We start from the raw sequence: 26,528 nt of genomic DNA, 5'->3' as shown, positions 1-26,528 counted from the left end.
CTGAGGTGGGATGATTCCTTGAGTCCAGGAATTCAAGACCAGCTTGGGCAACAAAATGAGACGCCATTGCTACAAAAAGAAAAATAAAAAAGTTATCTGGCAAGGTAGCACATGCCTGTGGTCCTACCTACTCAGGAGGTTGAGGCAGGAGGATTGTTTGAGCCCAGGAGGTAGAGGCTGTAGTGAGCCATGTTTGCACCACTGCACTCCAGCCTGGGTGACGGGCTGTTTCTCAAAAATAAATAAATAAATAAATAAATATTTAAAAACCTTGTTTTAATATAAGTTGGACAATTTATATATAAGAGCATTGGCTATAAATGTATGAAATTTATTCTACCTCACTGCTATTCTTTTTTTTTTTGAGATGGAGTTTCGCTCTTGTTGCCCAGGCTGGAGTGCAATGGCATGATCTCAGCTGACTGCAACTGCTGCCTCCTGGGTTTAAGCAATTCTCCTGCCTCAGTCTCGCCAAGTGGTTGGGATTACACGTATATGTCACCATGTCTGGCTAATTTTTTTTTTTTTGAGAGGGAGTCTTTCTCTGTTGCCCAGGCTGGAGGAGTGGTGTGATCTCAGCTCACTGCTTCCTCTGCCTCTTGGGTTCAGGTGATTCTCCTGCTTCAGCCTCCAGAGTAGCTGGGATTACAGGCGTGCGCCACCATGCCCAGCTAGTTTTTGTATCTTTAGTAGAGATGGTGTTTCACCATGTTGGCCAAGTTGGTCTCAAACTCCTGACCTCAAGTGATCTGCCTGGCTCGGCCTCCCAAAGTGCTGGTATTAGAGGCGTGAACCACCGCACCTGGCCAGAGTCTCTCTTCTTGATTACCTCAGCCAAAGTGTTTTGTGAAATGGTACCACAGATATGTGCTTCCAGTTCCGTTTGTAGTAGAGGGCATGGCATGTACCGTCATTCACCCTGCCTGCTCCATCTGCATCCCCCTCACCTCCAGCAAGTTTTCCTTTGCATAGGGCTTATTGCTCCCCTGCTGATCACCTGCCAAAGCCTTCTCTCGGAGTTAACATCCTTGCCAAGGCCTAAGTGGCTTTTGAAGATCAGGCCCCGCTTAGCTCTGGGCTCCTGTCTCTCTTTTGATGTCCTCTCTACTTTTCTCAAACCTGTCAAAACTGGATTCGGACTCTGTGGCCCTGGGGTTGGAAACATGCTTCGTCTGCATCTTCCCAGGGTGGCACTTAGGCCTGCACTAGCTAAGGTAGCCCTGCGGCAAGGTCCAACCCTACCTTATTGTTAATTTGTTTATTGTCTGTGTCCACTAGAGCTGGGGTGAGGAGGGCAGCCAGATCAGACCTGGGGAGGCCTGGGAGGCTACGGCATCTTCGGTGTTGGGCAGTGCTGTTAGAAACCACGAACATTACTCATCTGGCAGCATGTGTGCACATGGGGTGAGCCGGGGGCCTCCTCGAATGCGGCGTCTACACCCGGGGATTGGACGCACTGTTACCGATTCTGTCCTGGGAGATTCAGCGGTAACCTACCGAGCAGAGGCCGGCGCGCACCCGTGGAGGAGCCCGCGCTCGCGATTCCTCCTCGTGCCAGGGCCCCAGGGCACGGAAGGCCCACCGACCGTGAGGCGGGTCAAGGGGTACACAGGGTGCGAGTTCGTTAGGCAAAAGCTGGGTACAGGCGCGAGCCACAGGCACGGGAACCTCGCGCCGACCGGGGCCCTAGGCCCGACGACCGCAGGTAAGGGGAAGTGGAGGCACACATGGCTGGGACGTGCCCCAGGCACCATCCGGGTGGCTTCGGGCGCGGGACGTCCGCAGCCCCGCAGCTCCCAGGACGCTCGACCATCTGCGGCTGATCAGCTGGGGATAAAGGGGAGACAGGCGGCGCGGGGAGTGGGAACGCCTGAAGGCCGCGCCTCTCCTTTCAGGTCGGCCAGGAGCGCACCGGTAAGAGCCAGGGGGTAAGGGGTAGAAAGACGCCCACCTCTTCAACCCAGAGCTCGGGACTCCTATACAGTCCTATAGGGAACAGGCGGCCGCCATTCCCCTCCCCCACGCTGGCGGGTAAGGCTAGAGAACGGTTTCAAGGAAGACGCATGCGCATGAAACAATTATAAACCGCTAAGACTCCCAAGTTCAATATTCGCGGGAAGGCGCATGCGCAATAAAAAGCCCGGCGGGTTTATGGGTGGGGGTGCTGCGCCCAAAACCCAAGCGTGTAATAATCCGCCGGCAGACGGTGGGCTGGCTCTTGAAACTACGCATGCGCCAGAGCTCTTTGTGACGCAACGGGGCGGTGCGGGCAGCTGGCTGCGCGTGCGCAGAACTCGCACAAAGGGCCTTATTTAGGTTGCGCAGGCGCCCGCTGGCCATTTCGTCTTAGCCACGCAGAAGTCGGGTTTCTGGGTGAGTGTCGGTGAGTCCTCGCTTGCAGTTCAGCGACCGCCGTGGGCGCCGTTTTTGCGAGGATTGTTTGTCCTCATACCTCTGAGAGGGCCACGGGGACCTTGGCGAGCTGCGGGCTGCCATCGAGAGCCGCGAGTGGTTCGCTGAATGTCGGCACCGCAGCTGAGGCCTGCAGGCCGCGCCGACTCTATTGTGTGAGAAGTCGGAGGAGGCGGAGCGGAAGCGGCCGCCGCCATTTCCTTTCCTCCACGCTGGCTCTCGGCCCGGGCCCCCACGGTTCGGGGCGCCGACGGTTGCTGCTCAGAACAGCTTTTGGGGGTCCGGCCGCCGGACGAGGAGGTGTTGGGTATTGGAGCCGCCGGGGTGGGTGCATCCCCCCGGTTTTTGCTTGGTGGGGGGGCCGGTGCGGGCCCCGGGGCGCCTCGGAGGCGGAGGACAGCTTAATTGGCGCTCTCAGGTCTGGTCCTCCCCGCCTTGCAGTTTGTTTCGACGCCGGACCGCGTAAGAGACGATGATGTTGGGCACCGAAGGCGGAGAGGGATTCGTGGTGAAGGTCCGGGGCTTGCCCTGGTCTTGCTCGGCCGATGAAGTGCAGAGGTTTTTTTCTGGTGAGTTAGAACTAGGACGCGGGAGTTCGAGTTCGAGGCCGGGGCGGGCGGGCTGGCGGGCAGCCGGGCTGGGGCGGGGCGGGGCGGGCCGGCGGGACCCGGGGCGCCCCCTGGCGAGGCGCGGGCGACTGCACTCACCGCCGTGTGGCTCGCGCCCGGCCGGCCGCGGTTACGCAATGGAATTTTCGAAAGCCCCGCCCGTCCTCCTGGCCCTTGGGGGGGGAGTGCGGCAGATCTGGCAGACTCTTTGATTTCTTGACTACCTTTGAACACCAACTTTTCTTTTATGGATGTCGTTTTTTCTTTTTCCTTTGTGTTGGGAGTCTGTGTCACCCAGGCTGGAGTGCAGTGGCGCGATCTCGGCTCACTGCAGCCTCCGCCTCCTGGGTTCAAGCGAGTCTCCTGCCTCAGTCTCCCGAGGAGCTGGGACTACAGGCGCGCACCACCACGCTCGGCTAAATTTTTGTTTTTTTAGTAGAGACGGGGTTTCACCATGTTGGCCAGGCTGGTCTCGAACCTCTGGACCTCAAGTGATCAGCCCATCTCGGTTTCCCAAAATGCTGGGATTACAGGCGTGAGCCACCGCGCCTGGCCCGGGTGTCTTTTTGCGAAAAGATGAATTGGCATAGATGGGTTTCCTCCTCAATCTCGAGAAAATTGCCGAGTAATTAGACCAATAATAGTAATGTTTTTCAGATTCTTGAAGTGTAATCTCTTGTTTCCAGTTCTGGTGTTTCCTTGAAAAGGAGCATTCTTAATTTCAGTTTTCCTAATCAAGATTTGGTAATTGAAGAATGTTTGCTCATCTAGTTCTTAATTTGGCTGACTATACAATTGAAGACACTGAAACCCAGGGAAGTGTTTTTGCAGTCCCTAGGTTTCCTGAATATTTTCTATCAGAATGTCCTTGTTCCCATTATTAGACTGGGAAAAATTAGACTGATAAAATTCTACTTGTATGAAATTGACAGCTTTTGGCAAGACGTTTGTAGTGTTGACTTACTATCTGAATTTAGCATTGGTAACGGAAAACGACCTGTAAAACAAGAACCAAGTACACTGGAAGCCACCTTGCAGGGGGCAGCGCTGGGTTTGGCTTCAGCTGTGCAACTTGGAGCATTTTAGCTTGCTAACACTGATCCCCTTTCAGGTGAGTATTGGGCCTGTAATTTGCATTTGAATGAGAAACCGTAATGTGGCTGCTGGTAAGGTAAAACTGACAAACGCGCCAGACCAGACCAAAGCAACCCGCAACGAAGTAGGTTTGCCATAAAGTCACAAAGTCCAGGCTTGATAATGTTCGGAGAAATTGATAAAAGACGTGTGATGTGGACATAAGTAGCAGGGACTTAAGAGAGAAATTCATTCTGAAACTGCTTTGAATATTGTATGTTGATGGGTTGGAAATACATCACCTTGGGAATGAGGTTTTTTTTTTTTTTTTAATTGGAGTTCCAGGAGTTGGTAATATCGTCATTATATGCAGGCTTCACAAGTTACATAATTTGTAGTGGGGACATGGAATAGACATTTCATCTGTGTCACCCAGAGGTGGTTTTAGGTTTTAAATTCCGTATTAACGGTTGTTTTCTTTCCAGACTGCAAAATTCAAAATGGGGCTCAAGGTATTCGTTTCATCTACACCAGAGAAGGCAGACCAAGTGGCGAGGCTTTTGTTGAACTTGAATCAGAAGATGAAGTCAAATTGGCCCTGAAAAAAGACAGAGAAACTATGGGACACAGATATGTTGAAGGTTTGATTTACATTGCCCTAGTTACAGTAAATAAAGCATTAAACAATAGAGGTCTTACCCCTTCTGAATTTTAGGTATTTGACTGCATGGAAATGGTCATCTAAGGGAGTTTGTGGCAGCTCTTCCTAGCTTATCTAAAGACCCAGGAAGTCTGAACTTTGTTACCTAATTTTCCAAAAGTGACTAATTCTAAGCACCTCTTTCAGTATTCAAGTCAAACAACGTTGAAATGGATTGGGTGTTGAAGCATACTGGTCCAAATAGTCCTGACACGGCCAATGATGGCTTTGTACGGCTTAGAGGACTTCCCTTTGGATGTAGCAAGGAAGAAATTGTTCAGTTCTTCTCAGGTATGTAGTCATGTTTGTTGATGAGCAGTGAGTTTTGGCTAGCTTCTGCAAGGTGATTTAGTAGACCTTAAAGTTGAGTAGCTTAGGTATTTCAATAGGTTGTGTAAATTGCCAATGAATTAATGTTTTCTTCCTAGAGACCTTCAAATAATTTAAGCCCATCTTAAAGGTGGAAATGAAGTACTTCCAAAATGTTAACTTTGCCTATATTTAGTATTATAGTTCAGAGTAGATCTTTCATTGAGGATTGCCCTCAACAGCTTAACTGCTTTTCCTCACATTGGTGTCCAGCTAAGTACTTCACGTTAAAGGTAAGATCCCTTAACATCAGATTAGTGTGACGAATTAGGTTGTTGTAAATTATGGCAAGTGTCTGTGTTGTTGCAAGAGACACATTTGGGTCATGTGACCAGAATGGTCTAATTCTCTTTAATGCAGAAGTCGATTTATGAAAGACACGGTTTAACCAGTGTGATATAAACTTACTGAAAATCAGATGTAGTGAGAGTAGTTTGAATGCTTGTAGTCTCAGTATCTGAAATAAAGTGTTTTGAAATTGTTCCTGGGCCTAAAGTATTTGAATGTTTTTATGCTGAAGGAGCTGATAAGATTGCATGTTTAACAATGTTAGATATCGTATATTTTAAATATTAATATTTATGATGTGATACACTGGAAGCAAGAAATCCTTTCATGGTTTAGTGTAGTATGTTAAAAATTTATATATGTATCAAGTCCTAATGTCAGAATTTTAAAAATCAAGTCTTGTTTTGTTTTTACTCTAAATTGGTGAGAATTGAATGCTATCTGTCAACGTTAAATATGAACATAATTTCATATCTTCTAGGAAAGTGCTTTAAGTCCTTTTTGTAAGCTTGGGAATGTATCCACGGAAAGGATTTTTCATAGACGGAATTTCCAGAAGTGAATCATAACTACTGTTAGAGCATAAGCATGCATGATTGTGCTGTGTAGATCAGTTTTGTTGAAAGTTTAGATTGTTATGTTTGTCAATTATAACTTAATGTTTCAGTTTTTATATGAAATGTTTAAATGTATACCTTTTTAAAGACTTGAAGTTCCAATAACTTAAAGCATTGAAATATAAAATGAGGTAAAAGGTGTTTTGAATTTAGTAAAACTGTTATTTAATGCTTAAAACTTAATTGAATTCTTGTATAATTCTCAACATTAAGTTGCATAGATATGTGTTCTTAAGTTGTTGAATTCTTAATGCATCCTGCGTTCAGCAAGTTTTTTTTTTTTAATTTATACTGTACCATGGGTGTGTTAAGAATGGTTATACTTCGTAATAATGGAACTTCGTATTATTGCAATGCATATTTAAAGAGTACTTGTTGAAAGCATACCATTCACCTAAAGTTAAAAGTTCTGGTTTATTTAAAGCTATAAGAAGAATCATTTCTGGGCTTGTGATGTTAATATTGCCCCCCTACTGGGGTTATTTGTCCTTGGGTTGAAGGGTTGGAAATCGTGCCAAATGGGATAACATTGCCGGTGGACTTCCAGGGGAGGAGTACGGGGGAGGCCTTCGTGCAGTTTGCTTCACAGGAAATAGCTGAAAAGGCTCTAAAGAAACACAAGGAAAGAATAGGGCACAGGTGGGGATGGATGGTTGGTTGGATATGTCACTTTTCTTATGGTAAACAATTAAATCCATATTCTCTCTGCTTAAAAGAAGAAATTAATGTTTTGTAGTCCTAGGTAATTGATGTTTTGCCATGATTTCCAAACTTTTCTTGTGTCAGTCCCATGTTACACACAAACTAAATTTTAGGTTTAAAATTTGTCCCTAGTTAATTGGTCTACTTGACAATTTTGTGAGTCTTATTAACCCCAATCAATAGAGTTGAGAGACTATGGCTTTAAAAAATTAATGCAAACCTGGCTTTAGCTGTAATAACACCCACCTAGAGTAAATTAATATTACCATAAGAAAATGTGATACTTTCTGATCTTGTTTTTAAAGTTGAAATGCAACAAACTTTTTCTTGCTGTATATAAATATTCTGCATAGTATTAATAAGCATAGCTTTCAAGAAATTGTCACAAAAGGTTTTATTCTCTTTGCTTGTGACTATTTTTCATTGAAGCATGCGCTTACCTATGCTGATTCTTACTAAAAGCATAGGCTGGGGTATTTATTGGCGAAAGGAAGTGTGTAGTGTGGGCTAGACTGTTGGTGGAGGCTGGCTTTTTAGCCCACTTGCTATACATGCTGCCAATGGATTTAAGACTTGAAATGTTGAAAGTTGAGTGGAATTATTTCCCTCCTAGAACGTTTATTTACAGTACTCCTCTCTACCCCTAAGGTTGGGCTCTGCCTCAGGAGGAGTGAGTGTTTTTTTTCTGTAAAGTTTACATTGTCTTACTATTTATTGAGTGAATTTCTGGTCATTGCCTATGCAAATATAAGAAATCTGGCTTTAAATATTAGTCAGTTTCATGGCTATGACTAGATTGTATTTCTTGTGTAACTAAATACCTGTATAAAATGAACTAATGTTTTCTCTCCCCTCCCTACCCCTTCCTTATGAACGATGCTTTAGGTATATTGAGATCTTTAAGAGCAGTAGAGCTGAAGTTAGAACTCATTATGATCCACCACGAAAGCTTATGGCCATGCAGCGGCCAGGTCCCTATGACAGACCTGGGGCTGGCAGAGGGTATAACAGCATTGGCAGAGGAGCTGGCTTTGAGAGGATGAGGCGCGGTGCTTACGGTGGAGGTAAGTGAGGATTCCCAGGGTTTGGCAAGTAGTCTGTTCCTTTGTTTAGGTGTTTTGTTTGATGGATTGTACTTTGTCTTTCAGGCTATGGAGGCTATGACGATTACAATGGCTATAATGATGGCTATGGATTTGGGTCAGATAGATTTGGAAGAGGTAAGGTAAGAATTGAATTTCTCAGTTGAAGCATGCTTACACTCTTGTCCATCTAGACCTCAATTACTGTTTTTCAGGAATGTCTGATCACAGATACGGGGATGGTGGCTCTACTTTCCAGAGCACAACAGGACACTGTGTACACATGCGGGGATTACCTTACAGAGCTACTGAGAATGACATTTATAATGTAAGTGTAGAATGAACTCACAAGTCAGTATTTCAGTATGGCAGTAAAAGTCTGAGCCTTACTCTATACATGTGAGCACTGTGTTAGAAATTGTAGTTTTATTTTGTAACATTAGAAAGTTGATTTAATTCTTTGAAATGCCTTGTGTTGTAGTTTTTTTCACCACTCAATCCTGTGAGAGTACACATTGAAATTGGTCCTGATGGCAGAGTAACTGGTGAAGCAGATGTCGAGTTTGCAACTCATGAAGATGCCGTGGCAGCTATGTCAAAAGACAAAGCAAATATGCGTAAGTGTGATTGAGCGTTTGTGGGCTCTTAACAGGTGATTGTGTGACTAACATTTACAATCGAGAAATGGAAAAATAAGGATATATGAGAAGTTTCCTCTCCAGTAATAGATTAATTCTTGGGGGATGGGGGGCAGTGGGTTGAAGAAGGTTTGGGTTTTAAAAATTAGTATAACGGATTTGTGATACGCACATCTTGAAGTGTATATCCTTAATTGACAACATAGATGAATATGTAAAGGCTAGATATTGGAGTTAAAGTAGATCACCTAAGAGAAGTAGCTAGAATTTTCTTTGCCAAGGTATTTGAAGTTCACAGATCTGCTTGTTTAAAAACTTTATAAAAGTGCTTATCCTGTTGTGTTTCAGCAACAAACATTTTCAAACTTTTTTTTTCTCATTTCAGAACACAGATATGTAGAACTCTTCTTGAATTCTACAGCAGGAGCAAGCGGTGGTGCTTACGGTAGCCAAATGCTAGGAGGCATGGGTTTGTGTAAATATCACTTTAGTGTCTTTTTTTAAGCTAACCTTGTGTGCCTTTTCTCTCATTTCAGAACACAGATATGTAGAACTCTTCTTGAATTCTACAGCAGGAGCAAGCGGTGGTGCTTATGGTAGCCAAATGATGGGAGGCATGGGCTTGTGTAAATATCGTTAGTTTTTTTAAAAACCAAAACGTTTATATCTGTATAAGTCAATTATAAGTTGTTAATCTATTTATTTAATAAGTTTAGCATAACAAACTTAGGCAAAGAAAGCAGTTTCTTGATATTTGAATTTTGTATCTGGCTTACTTAAATCTTTGTGTTATGAAGTTCCTTAGGATAGATAATTCAAATTAGATTTAAGTACTCTTGGGGGAGGGGACTACAGAGTGAAACTACTTAAATTTTCTGAGTATAAAGTTTAAATAGCAAAATAGGATTAAGATAAATGTGGGCATAATTAGGTGTATTGACGTGCCTTTGATATATCTAAGGGGGAACCCCACTAAATCTAGTCAGGCAGTTTCATAAGATTTTCACAAAATGCCTCTACTTAGGGAATCTTGTGGGTTTTAGTCCTGCTGATGTATAGACCGTTAGCACTTTGGTTTATAAATATTTGAGTAGCTCAAATGATGGATAGAAGGGTAGCCCGGTTATAGACAGTAGGCAGAAGGAGGCAGAGAGTTATAGTAATATAAGATCAAGACTGGAAAATATAGATATAGAATTACAAGCCCGGTACCACCAGGTACCACATTATGTAAGGAACAAGGTTCTAAAGTTTTCTTAACTTAACAGCAAACCAGTCCAGTTACGGTGGCCCTGCCAGCCAGCAGCTGAGTGGAGGTTACGGAGGCGGCTATGGTGGCCAGAGCAGCATGAGTGGATACGGTAAGCCTGTTTTTAAAATATACTTAGAATTAAGTTTTAGGCAGGTTTCTTTAGTTGGGAAGGTGCAGGCTCCTTTTTGGTGAAATTGGGTTATTAAATGTATGCTTTCAATCCAAATGTAACTTTTTACTAGCTTAATTTTCAGAAACAATCATTTGGGAGGGGGAAGTGTTCTGTGAATAAAAAACTAGTTATTGCAATTTTGGAATACTGTCGAGCCAGAAAATATCTGCCTCCATTTATTAAAACATTAAATAAAGTTGTTCGCTTTTTTGTCTTTTGGTTAGCAGTACATCAATTTTAGATGGAGGGAGAATTTGGAATAGTAGAATGGTGGTTGGGTTCAGGATCGTATTTATTAGTTAACCTAGGATTGGTTTTATTTATTTTTTTTCAATTGGTCTAAAGAATGGTGATTTTGGTATTATAGTCTTACCCTACAAAATCCTTTTGCAGACCAAGTTTTACAGGAAAACTCCAGTGATTTTCAATCAAACATTGCATAGGTAAATATTTTCTCAAAAAATATAATTTAAATTCCCAATAGCAAATACTGATATGTTGTAATAATACTTTCTATAGCAGTCAATGGCTCTGACTTAACTCCATGGAGGCTGCCATTTGGGCACAGTGAGTTGCCTTTAGTCCACCTTGGTTGTCTCACTTCCTGCCCACCGTGAATAGGAAAAGCAAGAGACTTCCCCTGTGCTCCCTTTTCTCAAATGCCATTCGAGGGACACATTGTGAATGTTTATGGTAAATTTTTTTAAAAAATGCCTTGTTTAGCTTTAAAAATACGAAGTAATTTTGCAATTTTTGAAAAACACTAGTTTTCCTTTAAACTTAATTTTTCATGTTGATCCTGAAGAATCCGTTAAAATGGTAGCACAAGAGTCTGGCAAGTTGGTACTGCAGAGAAAAGGGGTTAATTGAGGCTTGTTTGGAGTCGGGATTCCCCTTTCCCAAACATGCGTCTCGCCACTTGGACAGCAGCCATTTGTACTCGTATACTTTTTAAACTTTTTCTTGGAATACTATATTTTATTTGACTGGTAGTCTGACATTACTCCTAACTTGTCAAATTGATCTCTTTGCAGGTAACCAAGGAGCAATGAACAGCAGCTACTACAGTAGTGGAAGCCGTGCATCTATGGGCGTGAACGGAATGGGAGGGATGTCTAGCATGTCCAGTATGAGTGGTGGATGGGGAATGTAATTGATCTGTCCTGATCACTGACTCTTGGTCAACTTTTTTTTTTTTTTTTTTTTAAGAAAAAAAACTTCAGTTTAACAGTTTCTGCAATACAAGCTTGTGATTTATGCTTACTCTAAGTGGAAATCAGGATTGTTATGAAGACTTAAGGCCCAGTATTTTTGAATACAATACTCAATCTAGGATGTAACAGTGAAGCTGAGTAAACTATAACTGTTAAACTTAAGTTCCAGCTTTTCTCAAGTTAGTTATAGGATGTACTTAAGCAGTAAGCGTATTTAGGTAAAAGCAGTTGAATTATGTTAAATGTTGCCCTTTGCCACGTTACATTGAACACTGTTTGGATGCATGTTGAAAGACATGCTTTTATTTTTTTGTAAAACTCAATATAGGAGCTATGTCTACAATTAAAAGTGAAACATTTTGGCATGTTCGTTAATTCTAGTTTCATTTAATAACCTGTAAGGCACGTAAGTTTAAGCTTTTTTTTCTTTTCTTTTTTTTTTTTTTTTAAGTTAATGGGAAAATTTTGAGACGCAATACCAGTACTTTAGGATTTTGGTCTTGGTGTTTGTATGAAATTCTGAGGCCTTGATTTAAATCTTTCATTGTATTGTGATTTCCTTTTAGGTATATTGCGCTAAGTGAAACTTGTCAAATAAATCCTCCTTTTAAAAACTGCACTCTGTCTTGTCTGTGCTTCAGTGTCATGTGGACTGAGTCTCGGTGCTCTGTGCCCACCTGGGGCCACATCTAGGGCCACATCTCTGGCTGTGGCAGAGAGGCCTGGCAGTTGAGGCTGTTGTGTAGATGTCTTCAGACTTCCCTCCAGTGCAACTGAAGGTAAACTCGTCTTTGGGGCCCTTGTGGAAGGGCTGTATGTCATTTGGCTGCACAGGACCTGATCTGAACTTGCCTATAACTTGTTAAGCACTTGCACAAAGCGAAGGGGGAGGTGACAGTGCCCTCACTGCATGGCCTGCATGTCTATGAGGCCTTCACGCTTGGCTGGGAAGGTGCTGGAGGCGAGGTTATGATGAATACCTGGGTTTCTTCTAGCTCAGGGGTGGTGGTTTTTTTGTTTGTTTGTTTGTTTTTTTTGAGGCGGAGTCTTAGTCGTCTCAGGCTGGATTGCAGTGGCGTGATCTCAGCTCACCTGCAGCCTCCACCTTGCGGGCTGAAGCCATTCTCCTGCCTCAGCCTCCCAAGTAGCTGGGGTTACAGGTGCCGCCACCACTCCAGGCTAATTTTTTTGTATTTTTAGTAGACAACGGGGTTTCACAATGTTGGCCAGTCTGATCTCCAACTCCTGACCTCATGTGATCTGCCCACCTCAGCCTCCCAAAGTGCTGGGATTACAGGCTTGAGCCACTGTTCCTAGCCTTCACAGATGGTTTTTCAAATTGAAGTTTTGAACTTTTATATTTTTGGCTCATTCCTAAAAATCAATTCTACTTGGAAGCAGAATTACATGTAAATCTGGGTAGAGTAATAGGTAGTGATTGAGAGCTAATGTGACTAGTTTAAATGAACTCGAAACATATCCCTGTTTCGGTAGTTCAGAGCTCCAGCGTGATGCTAGGAAGTATTCAAGCTGCTTTAAAGTGTACCTGAGCGAGTTAGAAACGCCACACTTTGAGATGAATTCAGGAGTCCTTTGTTAGCCGGCAAACGAGAGACTGCTAAGGCACGAAATTCTCTCCAAAGAAGGGGCTAGATTTTCTTTAATACTTTGTTTAGAGAGGGGAGGGAGATTCTAGCTGCAGCAATCTTACAGAAGAAAAACAGACAAAAAAGTTGAAAAGACAAATGGTTACAGGAAAACAAACAGTTCCAGGTGCAGGGGCTTTAAATTCATCACAAGGCGATAGGCGTGGGGGCTCTGGCGTTACCTGTGGGACAAATGGGGCTTTATGGTACCATCTCCGAGTAAATTGCTGGGAACTGCTTGCTTCAGCACCTTATTGGTTAATTGCACTCTGATAGGCTGAGAGCTTGCACAAGTTAAGTCCTTGAGGAAGTGGGTGGGTGAGGAGCCCTTGATGTCTTGTAAATGAAGGAGCCAAATGGAGTCTCAGCTAAGGGAGAGTCTATTCATATTAAAACAAGGTTAGGTATCTAAGGGAGAGTCTATTCACGTTAATAATACAAGGTTGGGTATTAGAAAAGCAGTCCTGAAAAGTCTGGTCCCAGAGTTCCTTCAGTAGATGCTGAGGGGTCCGGCAGCTACTCTCATCCCATTAGATTCAAGTCCCTGATAATGAAATGAGAGTGTAAATGTAGCGTCTGAGCTAGGCTGTCAGATAGGCTTGTGCCCTTTAAAGCAAAGTGTGGATAAGCTTTCTCTTGAGTTTGTTGGGGTAGGGCTAGGCAGGTTGGACAGAGTGGCTTAGTATCGGTCATTTCTAACCATCTGCCCACAGGAGCAGTGCGTGCAGGAGACATGGAGGGAGGGCTTCGCAGATCCTCCCTTGCTTGCTCTACCAAGTGCCCCATCAGGACTGGACACCAGCAGAGGGAAGGGTCTGGAGTATGTATCGTTGGTTTTGTCTTTGGCAGGTCTAGAGAGAGCAGCAGTTGTCCGGGGGGAAGGCAGTGTTGAGAGTTGCTGAGCTGTGTTCTAAAGCCTGGTTACTGCCCTTGAGATCTTGTGTTAATAGTTTGGTACTGAGGCCCATTATTGAGAAGGATTGAGGGTTCCTTCTCTGGGTCCTGAGGTAACTGTGGTACATTTAGGGATAAAGCTTGCCCTGTTAGAGAAGGGACTAGAACTAGACACTTGGAGTAAGGTTAAACTAAATCCAGAGCCATATGGCTAGTCTAGACCAGGGGCAGTGGCTAACGCCTGTAGTTTCAACACTTTGGGAGGCTGAGGTGGGCAGATCACCTGACGTCAGGAGTTCGAGACCAGCCTGGCCAACATGGGGAAACCCTGTCTCTACTAAAAAATACAAAAATTAGCTGGGCGTGGTGGTGCACACCTGCAATACCAGCTACTGAGGCAGGGGAGAATTGCTTGAACCTGGGAGGCAGAGGTTGCAGTGAGTCAAGATCGCGTCATTGTACTCTAGTCTGGGCGACGAGAGAGAAATTCCTGTTTCAAAAAAAAGTCGTCTAGACGCATTATGGTTCTTTGGAATCTTGTGCTCCATAGCTTGTTTGCAGTGACTTAATTAACCTCCTGACCTTGTGAGTTGGAATCTGCATTTTAAACAAAATCCTGACCACTCACCCCTACCTCAGTTGACTTGGGAAGTGCTGCCTTAGAACATCTGTCCTTCGTTTCTCAGGCTGGGTAAAGGTGGTATGGTACCAGACCAGGGACTGGAGATGCCAGAGTTAGGGCTTAGAATATGTTTGAATTTGTGAGTAGGGAAGTTATCTTGACCAAATATTGCCAACTTTGAAAATGGGTGTGATAAACTTCACTTAAACATAAGTGTCAGGCACAGAGGTGGGAACCTCCTGCATGTTTTTATACTGAGCTGCCAGAACTGACCTGAAGTAGGGGAGGGATGGATTATTGTGCTTTTGTGTGTGCAGATGAAAGCTAAGACTCAAGTGAACCGACTTGCCTAAGGCTGCCCAGCAAGTTAGGGGTCCACACTGGGTGTATTGAAAAGGCACAGATGTCGTATATGCCAGTTAGGGGTAGTGAGAAGCAGTTTTTTTTCAAAGTTTGGCCCTGTATGAGATGGCAGCTGCTACCGTGAGGTGAGGGAAGGGGAGGGCTGCCACTGGGCTTCCCTAACAGGGTTGGAAACCTGCTAGGACATGGCTTTGGAGCAGGGCAGACCTTGTCTTGAAGTCTGGCTGCATAGTCCTAAGCTGTATAGGATGGTGGGTGAATCTTTGAGCCTTGCCCAAGCTCCCACCTTTTCCATCTTGAGAGCGGTTGGAGGGAGGGAGGGAGGGAGGGAGCGGCAGAGGAGGAAACTCAGTCGAGGGTGCCATGCAAGCATCTACCAGGGCTGACCAGGTCGTGGGGGAGCCCAGAGGAGGGGTGCGATCCTGAGGCCTGGATTTGGTGAGGGTAGGGAGCCTGCGGGAAGGGAAGGTAGGGTCCTGGACAAGGTGTACGTATAGAAGGTGAAGGATGAGGCCTGGAAGACTGACTGTTGGCTGGCTGGACTTGACCGGAAGAGAGCCCCAGGCCATTGGCTGTTTGGGGGTAGGGGCCTCCGAGGGAGGGACTGGAAGCCAGTCCTAGCACTGCATTTGAAATGTAAAAAATGACTGCCTGCCAAGTGCCTTTCCACAGGTGTCTCCATCTGTAACCTGTCCAACTCCCAATCATGTATGTGAACTACTCTTGCACTTTGGTGACAGGCTTGGGGTCACTTCCTCTGCCTGTTGGTGGCAGGCTGCCCCTGCAAACTGCCCTTGGCTCACCAGGCACAGCCCTGCAGGCTCTGGGGCAGCACTGGCGGCCTCTTGCTCACACTGGGCTCGGGCACGAGGGGTGCGGGGGCCTCCTCCGGTGCGGTGGCTCTTTGGAAGTTGACAGGAGCTTCTGCATGCGCCAGAGTGAAAAATAAATGATTTTATTGCCGGACCAACGATAGGTAGTCACAAGGGCATGAAATGGCAGATTTCTTGACTGAAGCAGAGAAGGCACAGACAGACCCCATGTGTGTCAAACGCTGTACACCAGTCAGGTTTTCAGAAGGGAGGTGGGAGAGGGAAACTACTCACTAGCAGAACTGAACTGCTGTAAAACAGGTTGAATTCTTTGAAAAGTGAAAAATGATAGTAGCAAAATCATGACGTTGTATCTGAACCAGAGCCGTAAGATGGAAGTTTCCATCCAGAGGAGTTAATTCCGAACGAATCTCGGCACGGTGAGAGCTGCTGGTTCTGGCGCACTGTCTTCTGGAGTGCCAGTGGCCAGGCGAGAAATTTGATTCTTTCCTTCTATTCTCTTGGGAAAGAACACAATTCCCAAGCCCCTGGAGACCCACAGGGTTTGGCGCTGTCCGCGAGGCTATGCTCCCGAGGACAGACGCTCAGGAGGCCGTGGAGGAGCAGCGCTGCAGGAGCAGGGTGTGGCAGCCGTCGCACACTCGCACTGGCTTGGGGTAGGAGGGCAGGGCCAGCTCGTTGCTGGAGCAGGTGTTGCAGAAGATGTGGCCACAGTTCCGGCAGTGGTGCTAGAGGACGGGAAGAAGGCAGTCACAGGACACCCAGGGAAAAGCCATCCACACACCCTCCCTGCTTCCTAACCCAGAAGCGCATTTGTTTGGAATGGGTTTTTTTGGTTGTTGTTTTTTTTTTGAGACGGAGTCTCGCTCTGTTGCCCAGGCTGGAGTGCGGTGGTGTGATCTCCACTCCCTGCAAGCTCCGCCTCCTGGGTTCACGCCCTTCTCCTGCCTTGGCCTCCCAAGTAGCTGGGACTACAAGCACCCGCCACCACGCCCGGCTGACTTTTGTATTTTTATTAGAGATGGGGTTTCACCGCAGCAGCCAGGGATCTCTCGACGGGACTGCGTGATCCGCCTGCCTGCCTCCCAAAGGGATTACAGGCGTGAGCCACTGCCTTGCCTGAATGGGTTCTCATGTTTCTGTGGGAGTGGTGAGGGCTGTGCAGTTGTTTTTAATTTGAGACAGGTTCTCGCTTCATGCTCAGGCTGCCTCCCAAAAGCCCACCATTCACGCCTCCCAGTAGCTGGGACTACAGGCTCTCGGCCACCACGCCTCCTCAAGCACCTTTTTTTGTATTTTAGTAGAGAATGGGGTTCACGGTGTTAGCCAGGATGGTCTTGATCTCCTGACCTTGTGATGCACCCGCCTTGGCCTCCCAAAGTGCTGGGATTACAGGCGTGAGCCACCGTGCCCGGCCTAAGGGTCTTAAGACAAAAAGTTTACTTTTGCTGTACTTCATCATTAAGCCAGCCAGCTATGGGAAGAGTCTGGTTTGTTCTCTTTGCTGCATTCCAAGGGGGTGGGAGTGGGTCTTCCCCTTTCTAAACAGGTTCCCTAGGTGCCTGATAAGACACCGAGATGAGCACCTGTGCAGCCTCTGCTTTTGTGGTTCCACAGATGGGAACAGCCAGGCCTTGTAGACATATGTGATCTCAGGCAGCCTCAGGCCGTGGTTTCTAGCTCTGAGCTTACTGCAAGGCACTGCCTGAAACTCGGGGTGGGGAGTGGGGGTGGCTGAGGCTTCCTCTTTTCCAGAGCTAGGCTGTTGATGGGAACAGACAGAACATGGCACTGGCAGTGTTTCCTTTAGCTCCCAGTTTTGCTTATATCCAACTCTTCCCCTACCCAGCTGGTCTTGGTGAGGCTATTAATAAGGCCCTGGTAACCCTAGACCCAAGGGTGAGCCTAGGACCTTGTTTCCAGAACCTAAAAGACAGGGACAAGCACCCTGCCTAGATCACCAGTGATTTTTGGTGACCTGCTGCCCTGTAGGTTCCCCATAGATTCTGTTTTTGCCTAAGTTGGGCCAGATTTCGGTCCTGCCGCACACAGAGAATTTTCAATGACAATCCCCTAGAGCAGCTCGGCACAAGGAGCCCCATCTCCCCCAAAATCATTGTCAATTCCTGCAAGGATGTGCTGGAGACCAGGGGCCTGTGACTGGCCAAGGCATCCCAGAAAGAGGGTGCCAGGATGGAAAGCCATCTGCACAGGCAAGCAGGAGAGGCGGGGCCGCCCATCTGCCAGCCAGGGAGCAGTCACAGGGCAGTGAGCCTGGTGTGATGCGGGCTTCTGGAACCAGAGAAAGCGGACTCTCAGCGGGCAATGACCCAGGGCACTGGGAGGGTGGGTGGAGCCCCACATACCTTTCTCCGGGAAATGGAGAACTCCTTCTCACACTGCCTACAGTGCGTCGCTTCGTCATCTTTCAGCCAGGCATGGCCCTGAGGAGGAAAGGACATTCTAGAATCTACTTTCTGTCTAAGCCCCTGATGAGTGCGTAGCTGTGTTCTGGCTGCATCCATTGCCCCTCATAGCACCTGTTTCCTAGTGAGGCAGTTTCTTCTCCATCAGATGTGGCCTCACAGGACTGTCATCAACGGGCCCTTTCCCGGTCTGGCTGCAGCCAGGATTCCTGTGTCCTAGCTCCACGCTTCACCTCCTGGCCTCTGCAGCCTGCCCTGGGGCCTCAAGGCAGTCTCCAGCATCCGCTCACTCAGGCACACCCCCACTTTCCATCAGTTCCCTTTGGCTGAAGTAAGCAGAGTGAGCTTCTGGTGCCTGCAACCCTAGACCCTGCCTGAGACACTGGTCGAAGGGACTAGCTGAACTGGCAGGCGCGGCAGAAGGGCCAAATCTGAGGGAGACTGGGACACCTGCTGACGCTGATCCCTGTGGAGAGACAGGTGGTGATGGACAGCGGGCACTGCATCCCACAGGCCTGAGGAAGCGCTTCTTGCGGGCCAAAGCCTTGATTCCTGAACAGCCCTGGGGAGCAGATGGACTCCATTCCACAGGGGAGGCGGCTGAGGCTTTGAAAGGTGGCTCTTGGGAGGGCTTTCTCAGGGAGAAGCAGCACCTGTGATTTATTCAGGCTTAGGGACTGGGGCGTTCCAGGAGTCAAAGGCATGAGGTACTTTTCTGGCCTATTAGCATCTGCTGGATGCGATCTTGCTGACAGATCCTCATAGACTGAGCTAGAGTCACACACCCTTGGGGCTGCCAGTGTGTGCCCAGGACGTTCATCCTGACATCAAAGAGTTCTGGCGGCTCTAGAGTCCTGTTTTATGATTTTTACCCTCCCTCTGACACTGTGAAACTGATGTTACCTAGAAGTCCAGGCTGCTGTTAGTTGCTGCCCCTGGCCTGACACTGGGAAGTTAGATGCCCAGAGACATTAGGGTCCCTGCTCTGCACCACGTGGGAGAGTGTGGAAAGGGGCTGCTTTTGCATCGCTGCCACGGCACAGCTGAGGCCGAAGGGTGGACGCTCCTGCAGGCAAGGCCATCTTGCAGGCCAGGCTGCCGTGCCCCTGAATGTCTGCCTCCTCTCCCACACTCTCCGCCCTGCAGCTCAGCCTGGCATCTGCACCTGCACCAGGCTACCCGCAAGCTCCTGCTCTTCAGTGGAATGTGTTATTCTGCCCTCCCCACAAGGGTGTGGAAACCTGGCCCAACTCAGGGCTTGGCTTGAGTGGTCCTTAGCAATGGCACAGGGCACTGCAGTGGGGCTGGCTGGCCTCTGGCCCCTCGCTTCAACAGAAGGGCCTGTTTTTCACTGTTTAAAGATACCCGCGGGTCTCTCCTCTCTGCCACCTGCTTCCCCCTTTAGGAAGACCCATCAGGCCTATTTTCAAAGCACAGCTGATGGCAGAAGAACTGGAGGCAGAAGACCTAGGTTCAGCTTTGGCCCTGCCACCTGTCAGCATCCTTCAGCTGAGGGACACGTTTCTGAGCAGCGTCTGGCTTCTCTGTAAATATGTCATCACCACCACTGCTTCGACCACACGCTCTCACCTGACTGTTGGGATACTTAAACGTACGAGCACACAGGCCATCAGCAGAAGCTGACGGCGAAGAAGTGGTTCTTAGCGAGCCAGTACCTTCAGTGCCTGGTTCACTTCTTTTATATCTTCCATCTTCAGCTTGGACCTAAGGAAGAAAAGGCCATTTGACAGCAGTGAGAGAGTGAGGCTCTGACTCCCTAACACAGCTGGCTCTCATGACTAGCTTTGTGAAGATACCGGACTTGTGAGGAGACCCAGAACATGGGCTGTTAAAATGCCTTCCGCCTCTGTACAATCCCAGAGTTGCCTCATCACACTGGCTCCCGTCTGCCGGGGGCTGAGGCTGAGCCTGGGACTGCCTCCGGCACAAGAACACACTGCTTAGCCTGCAGGGGCTCAGACAGACTCTGAGGGAGGCTGAGGCGAGAGGACGGCCTGAGGCCAGAAGTCCAAGACCTGGCCCTGTTCTGCGCTGGTCTCTCCCGCTGTCCCCAGCAGGAGCCTGAGTCTGCAGCCTCTCCCCGGCCTCCAGTCTGCTGCCTGCTGTCTGGAAGGGGCAGGCTCAGAGGGCACAGCCATTCGTTCTTGCTCCATTCTTGTGAGTGTCAGAACAATTCCTTTGTTTACATAAGAGACAGGACTGAACACGGTTTAAATTGGCAGAACTAAACCAAATAAAATGAGGCAGTTTGTGCGATTTGGGGAAACAGTGTGATCTTTTTTTTTTTGAGACAGGGTCTTGCTATATTGCCCAGGCTGGAATGCAGTGATGCAATCATGGCTCACTGCAGCCTTGACCTCCTGGGCTCAAGTGATTCTCCCAAGTAGCTGGGACTACAGGTGCGAGCCATCATGCCTGGCTAATTTTTGTATTTTTTTGTAGAGGTGGGGTTTTGCCATGTTGCCCAGGCTGGTCTTGAACTCCTGACCTCAAGTGATCTGCCTGCCTTAGCCTCCTAAAGTGCTGGGATTATAGGCCTAAGCATTTCTTTTTCTTCTTTTTTTTTTTGAGATGGAGTCTTGCTGAGTTGCCCAGGCTGCAGTGCAGTGGTGTGATCTTGGCTCACTGCAACCTCTGCTTCCTTGGTTCAAGCAATTCTCCTGCCTCAGCTTCCCAAGTAGATGGGATGACAGGCGCCTGACACCATGCCCATCTTATTTTCTTGTACTTTTACTACAGACGGGGTTTCACCATATTGGCCTGGCTGGTCTTGAACTCCTGATCTCAAGTGATCCACCTGCCTCGGCCTCCCAAAGTGCTGGGATTACAGGCGTGAGCCCCCACGCCCAGCCTGGTCTGAGCCTTTCTTAAAAACTGAGATCAGTCTGAACTATCATCAGATTAGACTAATCAAAGCGAGAAAATGGCAGGTCTCTGGGAAACACAGGCTAGACTTCTAAGGGAGGGATTAGAAAACAGCATCAGGGCATTTAGAAAAATCCCTGTGGCTTTTACTAAAGATTGGGAGGCAGCTCCTTCCCTTCCTGGTCCGGCTGCAGACACAGGAAATAGGCCAGCAGATTGACAGGATCAGAAGAGGCTGCCCAGATGGACAGACCTTGGGAAGCCAGGTTAAGATGGCAAACTGAACATACAAGAACTCTGGGAAACACAATTTAGGAAGAATCCAGATGTTCCCAAGATAATGAAACTGGAAAACTGTTCCTGTAGCTAATGTAGGGTCTGCGAAGAGGCTTTGCCATCTCTGTCATCCGGCACAGGCTTGCAAGAGGAAGAAGCGAAGAGGAGAGAGAGCACAAAAGCAGCTCCTCAGGTAGCCCTGTCTGGGTTTGCATACACCTGATGCTGTCACACGCACAGCACTTGCTGGGAGGGAGTGGTGGCCAGGCAGCTCACACTGGAATTCGGAAGCTGGGGTAGCCGGTAATGCCAGGCAGCCACTAAGTGCAACAATACATTTTTGTGTTTGTTTTTGAGACAGAGTTTCACTCTTGTCGCCCAGGCTGGAGTGCAATGGTGTGATCTCGGCTCCCTGCAACCTCTGCCTCCCAGGTTCAAGCGATTCCCCTGCCTCAGCCTCCTGAGTAGCTGGGATTACAGGCGCACTCCAGTACGCCTGGCTAATTTTATATTTTTAGTAGAGACGGGGCTTCTCCACGTTGGTCAGGCTGGTCTCGAACTCCTGACCTCAGGTGATCCGCCACCTCGGCCTCCCAAAATGCTGGGATTACAGGCATGAGCCACCACACCTGGCCACAAAGATACATTTTAAAGATCAGAGACCATCCACAGTTTCGAGGTCTGTGGTCCACTAGGAGGGGACCTGTGACACTGCCTTGCCATCCATCCAGTGTAAAGAGGAAAACACTGGCTGCAAACCCCAGAAGCCAGCTCCACGCCTGCCTCTGTTCCACGTCTGCTTCTGGTGAGTGCTCTTGGGATGCCCTCACAGCTGGCCTGTGCTCTTGAGCATGGGGACAGACACTGGGCCTTGCGTCGCTCAAGGAGCTCCCTGGGGGTTGGGGAGGAACAGGGGCCAGAGCATGGCAAGTTGACAGGCCAGACGAGAGCAGCACAGGGCACTCAGCTGAGCGGGTGGCAGGCAGGGCAGAGGGTGGGAGGGGAGGGAGCAGCGGCCACGGGCTAATGTAGAAAGGTAAGGGGCGCAGGAGAGATGGCGAGTGGCCAGCACCTGCATCTGGGAGTGGGCAGACCGCATTCCCACCACAGACATCAGATTCCTTGACCAGCTTTTTTTTTTCTTTTTGAGACGGATTCTCACTTTTGTCGCCCAGACTGGAGTACAGGGGCACAATCGTGGCTTACTGCAACCTCTGACCCCCGCGTTCAAGCGATTCTACTGTCTCGGCCTCCCGAGTAGCTGGGATTACAGGTAACCACCACCACGCCTGGCTAATTTTTGTATTTTTAGTAGAGACAGGGTTTCACCATGTTGGCCAGGCTGGCCTCGAACTCCTGACCTCAGGTGATCTGCCTACTTTGGTCTTCCAAAGTGCTGGGATTACAAGCATGAGCCACCACACCCGGCCTGCTGCCCCAGCCACTACTAGACTCTACACCTTTCCAGACTGCAAAAGAAAAATTCCTAGGCTGGGCGGTGAAAGCTCAAGCCTGTAATCCCAGCACTTTGGGGAGGCGAGGCGAGGCGGATCCAGTCCCAGGAGATGAGACCATCCTGGCTAACAGTGAAACCCGTCTCTACTAAAAATACAAAAAACTAGCGGAGGCTGATGGCCTGAATCCCAGCTACTCGGGAGGCTGGGGAGCAGGAAGAATAAGTGAACCGGGGCCGGGCTGCAGTGAGCTGAGGTCCGGCCACTGCACTCCAGCCTGGGTGACAGAAGCGAGACTCCGATCTCAAAAGAAAAATTCTAAGGCTGCAGCATCTATACACCAGTAGTGTGTTTCAAGCTGAAGTTCTGTTTGATCTCCATATGTGGACCTTTTCTGGTCAAATATATGCAGTGCTGGACCTGAGCCCAGGCTGTGCTGAGGCTGTGAGCCCCATCTCCTCGGTCATGGTGCTTACGTCAGGCATGGGTACTCGGGAGCAGAGTCAACCTTGGGTGACCTTGGGAGCTATGCAGAAAGAAGAGGGACTTTGTTCCTCTGATAGATGGCCTTGCTGACGGCTGTTTTGCCCCTGAAGGGTCCAGACCCACCTGTGAGGTAAACAGGATAGCAGAGGTAGGAAACAGAGACCGATTCCTGATGGCTTCTTTTGCTTAAGCCACTTTGAGTTGGATTTCTGTTACTTGCAACCGTGAGGCCTGACTCCAGGAGAAAAGGCTACCCACTATGTTGAAAATGCAAAATCATCACACAAATGGACAAGCTCCACAATCTGAAGTGTGATCCACCCCAAGGCCCAGGTGTCCACAGCAACGTGTCCAGACTGGGACACCAAGGAGGGGCGCTGTCAAGTCAGAGGAGAGCAGAACTACCAGGGTCTGCACCCATCAGCATCTGTAGCAGACAGACAGACAGACAGACAGACAGATTCTGGCGGATGCCGTGGCCAGTTCCCCAAAGGAAGGGGGCTGTGCTGCCCAAGGCCGGTGAGTGCAGCTCTACCGGGCCAGGCTTCCATTCTCAAACCCGCCACGCTCCCTCTGGCCTGACTGTAGACTGACCAAGCAATCCTCTCATTGCCCATCTGTTCCCTGAGGCCCTGGATACGAAGCTAAGGAATAGGAGTGTCCTGGTCACTAGGAATGAGTGCGCTTGATGAATTAACTAGGAGCTGACTGACATCCCCAGGGGGTTAGCAGGAATCAGTGCTTGGTCCCCCTGAGGCCTGGCTTCCTGAGAGCTCATCCGTGAACAGTGGACTGGGCTCCTAAATGGCCCACCCTTCTTTCGCCAAAAGGAGGTAGGTTTGGGGCCCAAGGGGTGTGCTGGGTAGACTGGTGTGCCTGCAGCGGCAGACGAGGGGAGTGGGGTTCTTACTGGCTGAGGTGCAGGCCCATTTCCTGGAGGGCTTGCTCCTGCTCCTCGCAGATCTTCTGCAGCTCTGCCTTCTCGTCCTGAAGCTCCCGCAACTCCTAAAATGAACAAACCAACCAGACGCTGGACAGAGGATTCACGGGCCTTTTTTAAAATTTTGTTATCTTTTTGAGACACAGTCTCGCTCTCTCGCCAGGCTGGAGTGCAGTGGCACCATCTTGGCTCACTGTAACCTCTGCCTCCTGGGTTCAAGCGATTCTCCTGCCTCAGCCTCCCAAGTAGCTGGAACTACAGGTGCCCGCCACCATACCCGGCTAATTTTTGTATTTTTAGTAGAGATAGGGTTTCACCATGTTAGCCAGGATAGCCTTGAACTCCTGACCTTGTGATCTACCTGCCTTGGCCTCCCGAAGTGCTGGGATTACAGGCATGAGCCACTGCACCGGCCTTTTTTTTTTTTTTTTTAAAGATTTGGCAACCAGAGCAACAAGCAGATCAGAATGTTTTTCAATAGCAAAAGGCGCCTGGGCACAGTGGCTTATGCCTGTACTTCCAGCACTTTGGCAGGCTGAGGCAGGTGGGTTACCTGAGGTCAGGAGTTTGAGGCCAACCTGGCCAACATGGTGCAAACCTGTCTCCACTAAAAATACAGAAATTAGCTGGGTGTGGTGGGCACCTGTAATCCCAGCTACTTGGGAGGCTGAGGCAGGAGAATTGCTTGAACTGGGGAGGCGGAGGTTGTGGTGAGCTGAGATCGTGCTACTGCATTCCAGCCTGGGCGACAGAGTGGGACTCCGTCTCAAAAAAAAAGCAAAATGCAGTCCTGTGTTAATGTCATTCAAGATTATTTCTTGCTAGCTTCCTCTCGACACCGGGCAGCTCGAAGGCAGGCACTGTACGCTGGCTCTGCAGCTGGGACAGAGACATGGGACAGGACAGTGACATTCATCAGCCACATTAAAAACAGTTACCCTCGGCCGGGCACAGGGCTCACACCTGTAATCCCAGCACTGGGAGGCTGAGGCGAGCGGGTCACCTGAGGTCAGGCATTCAACACCAGCCTGGCCAACATGGCGAAACCCCTCCTTTAGTAAAAATATAAAAATTAGCAGGGCGTGGTGGCACATGCCTGTAATCCCAGCTACTCGGGAGGCTGAGGCACGAGAATCGCTTGAACTGGGGAGGCGGAGGTTGCAGTGAGCTGAGATCGCGCCATTGCACTCCAGCCTGGGCGACAGAGTGAGACTCTGTCTCAAAGAAAAAAAAAGTTACCCTCATGGGACAAATGAGGCTTTGCCTATTTGAGCTTCTTTTTAAAAGATAAACTTTTACAAAACAGATTGCTATCTCGAAAAATCTATAGAAGAACTGTGCACAAAAATCACACGAAGCTTGCATCAGCAAAGACTAGTTTGAAAGGGGGTTTCCTGTTCAACTCTGAAAAAGTTGCTTTTTTGGAAAGCACTGGTCAAGGATGATGAAGGCGGTGACTTGGGACCTCATTTCATGGCTAGACCACCTGGGGGCTGGCTGGACCACATGGGGAGCGCTGCACGGAGCAGAATTCCAGGGGACAACGGCACTGACACCTGGGGCCAGTGCACCTTGAGCCAGTCTGGTAAGGCCAGGATGGAGACCCAGAGAGTAACTGGGGTTTCTGGGACCACGGGGGACGGCGGTGGAGCTTAGGCCCGAGTGGCAGGGTAGCTCCCCGCACACCCTGTGCCGTAGCTCCTGCTTCTGTGTACATGCTTGCAAGGCACGCTGTGGCTTAACTGGGGATACTAGACATTGTTTTGTTCCGGTTGTTGGGACGGGCTGTAACTCTGTCATTCGAATCTTTTGACCAAAGCATTTTGAAGCAGAATAAAGGAGGTATGCCCCGTGACGAGGCAGAACTTTCTAAAAGTTCTCTTCTGCCCTGCACTTCCTCCCTTCCACTCTCCAAGCCTGACCTGGCTCTTGAGGAAGCTCTCCCTTCCCCAACAACTCCAGGCACTTTCCGATGGAAATCAAAAGGACCTTTTCTAACTCTCTCGAATCGCTCAGTGGTGTCCATTACCGTGTTCAACACCACAAAATCCAGGTCCAGAAGCCACCCCAGCCCTGAAGGCCCCTCCTGGGAAGGTGCCGAGGGAAGCCTGCTTTGGGCTCTGCTGCGCTGCAGTGCTCGGCAGTGCAGGGGCCTGAGAGGAGGGCACACCATCCCCACACGGGAGGAGCCCCCACAGCACCCCAGGCTGCAGTCAGCCCGTCCAGGACTGCAGAGCCTCCTCCTCTCTGGGAAAAGTCGATGATTTTACATTAGGGCGAATGTTCCACATGGCCTCGGAGCTTCCTGGGAGGTCTAGTTCCACAGCCAGACAGTGAAGGCCTCCCGGACCCCACTTCTCTCGCCCTCTGAAGCCCACCGCATCCAGGCCATGCCTCCAAGTGAGAGGGTCCTCCAGGGGACTGAGGTGAAGGGGAAGTGGAGGGCTGGGGTCAGTTTGCTTCCCAGGGATGCCATGTGCTGGGAGATGTTGACTGGCTCCTCCCAGCTTCCTCTCCTGCAAGCCTGCCACCCACTCTCCACACAGGAACCAACGACCGTCCGCAAACGAAACG

At 48.6% G+C, this 26,528-nt stretch overlaps 2 protein-coding genes across 19 annotated transcripts in view; one reads left to right on the top strand and one right to left on the bottom strand.

Moving 5' to 3' along the window:
* The first annotated feature begins 1,356 nt into the window (after positions 1-1,356).
* Positions 1,357-11,747, top strand: HNRNPH1 (heterogeneous nuclear ribonucleoprotein H1). Of its 16 annotated transcripts, none has more exons than XM_031666683.1 (14): positions 1,421-1,705; positions 2,854-2,981; positions 4,580-4,735; positions 4,942-5,085; positions 6,569-6,707; positions 7,656-7,834; positions 7,919-7,990; positions 8,047-8,180; positions 8,334-8,469; positions 8,876-8,935; positions 9,027-9,116; positions 9,759-9,851; positions 10,308-10,357; positions 10,949-11,747. In XM_031666683.1, exons 2-13 carry the CDS (start codon positions 2,885-2,887, stop codon positions 10,355-10,357), a joined length of 1,350 nt encoding a protein of 449 aa, XP_031522543.1. In that variant the 5' UTR covers positions 1,421-1,705; positions 2,854-2,884; the 3' UTR covers positions 10,949-11,747. The 16 variants fall into 16 exon arrangements, with proteins under 16 accessions (XP_021795761.1, XP_031522543.1, XP_021795763.1 ...); XM_021940074.2 differs by lacking the exon at positions 1,421-1,705 and adding an exon at positions 2,338-2,373; XM_031666682.1 differs by lacking the exon at positions 1,421-1,705 and adding an exon at positions 2,608-2,736.
* Positions 11,748-15,587: 3,840 nt separating this feature from the next.
* The window catches only part of RUFY1 (RUN and FYVE domain containing 1), a 65,033-nt gene continuing 54,092 nt past the window's right edge, over positions 15,588-26,528 (bottom strand). The window contains exons 15-19 of one of the 3 annotated variants that reach the window (XR_002522900.2): positions 23,925-24,019; positions 19,589-19,637; positions 18,027-18,378; positions 17,853-17,930; positions 16,193-16,214 (exon numbers count right to left, since the gene is read on the bottom strand). Coding sequence is in view for 2 of the 3 variants with exons in the window: in XM_021940064.2 (XP_021795756.1) it covers positions 16,071-16,214; positions 17,853-17,930; positions 19,589-19,637; positions 23,925-24,019 (366 nt within the window). In the remaining variant the exon portion in view is untranslated. Of the gene's footprint in view, positions 16,215-17,852; positions 17,931-18,026; positions 18,379-19,588; positions 19,638-22,879; positions 23,442-23,924; positions 24,020-26,528 lie in introns of those variants that run through there. The other 2 variants (XM_021940064.2, XM_021940065.2) reach the window with 2 other exon arrangements.

This window comes from Papio anubis, chromosome 5 (assembly GCF_008728515.1).
Source record: "Papio anubis isolate 15944 chromosome 5, Panubis1.0, whole genome shotgun sequence".
NCBI classification, from domain to species: domain Eukaryota; kingdom Metazoa; phylum Chordata; class Mammalia; order Primates; family Cercopithecidae; genus Papio; species Papio anubis.
This window is presented reverse-complemented; position numbering and strand designations above follow the sequence as displayed.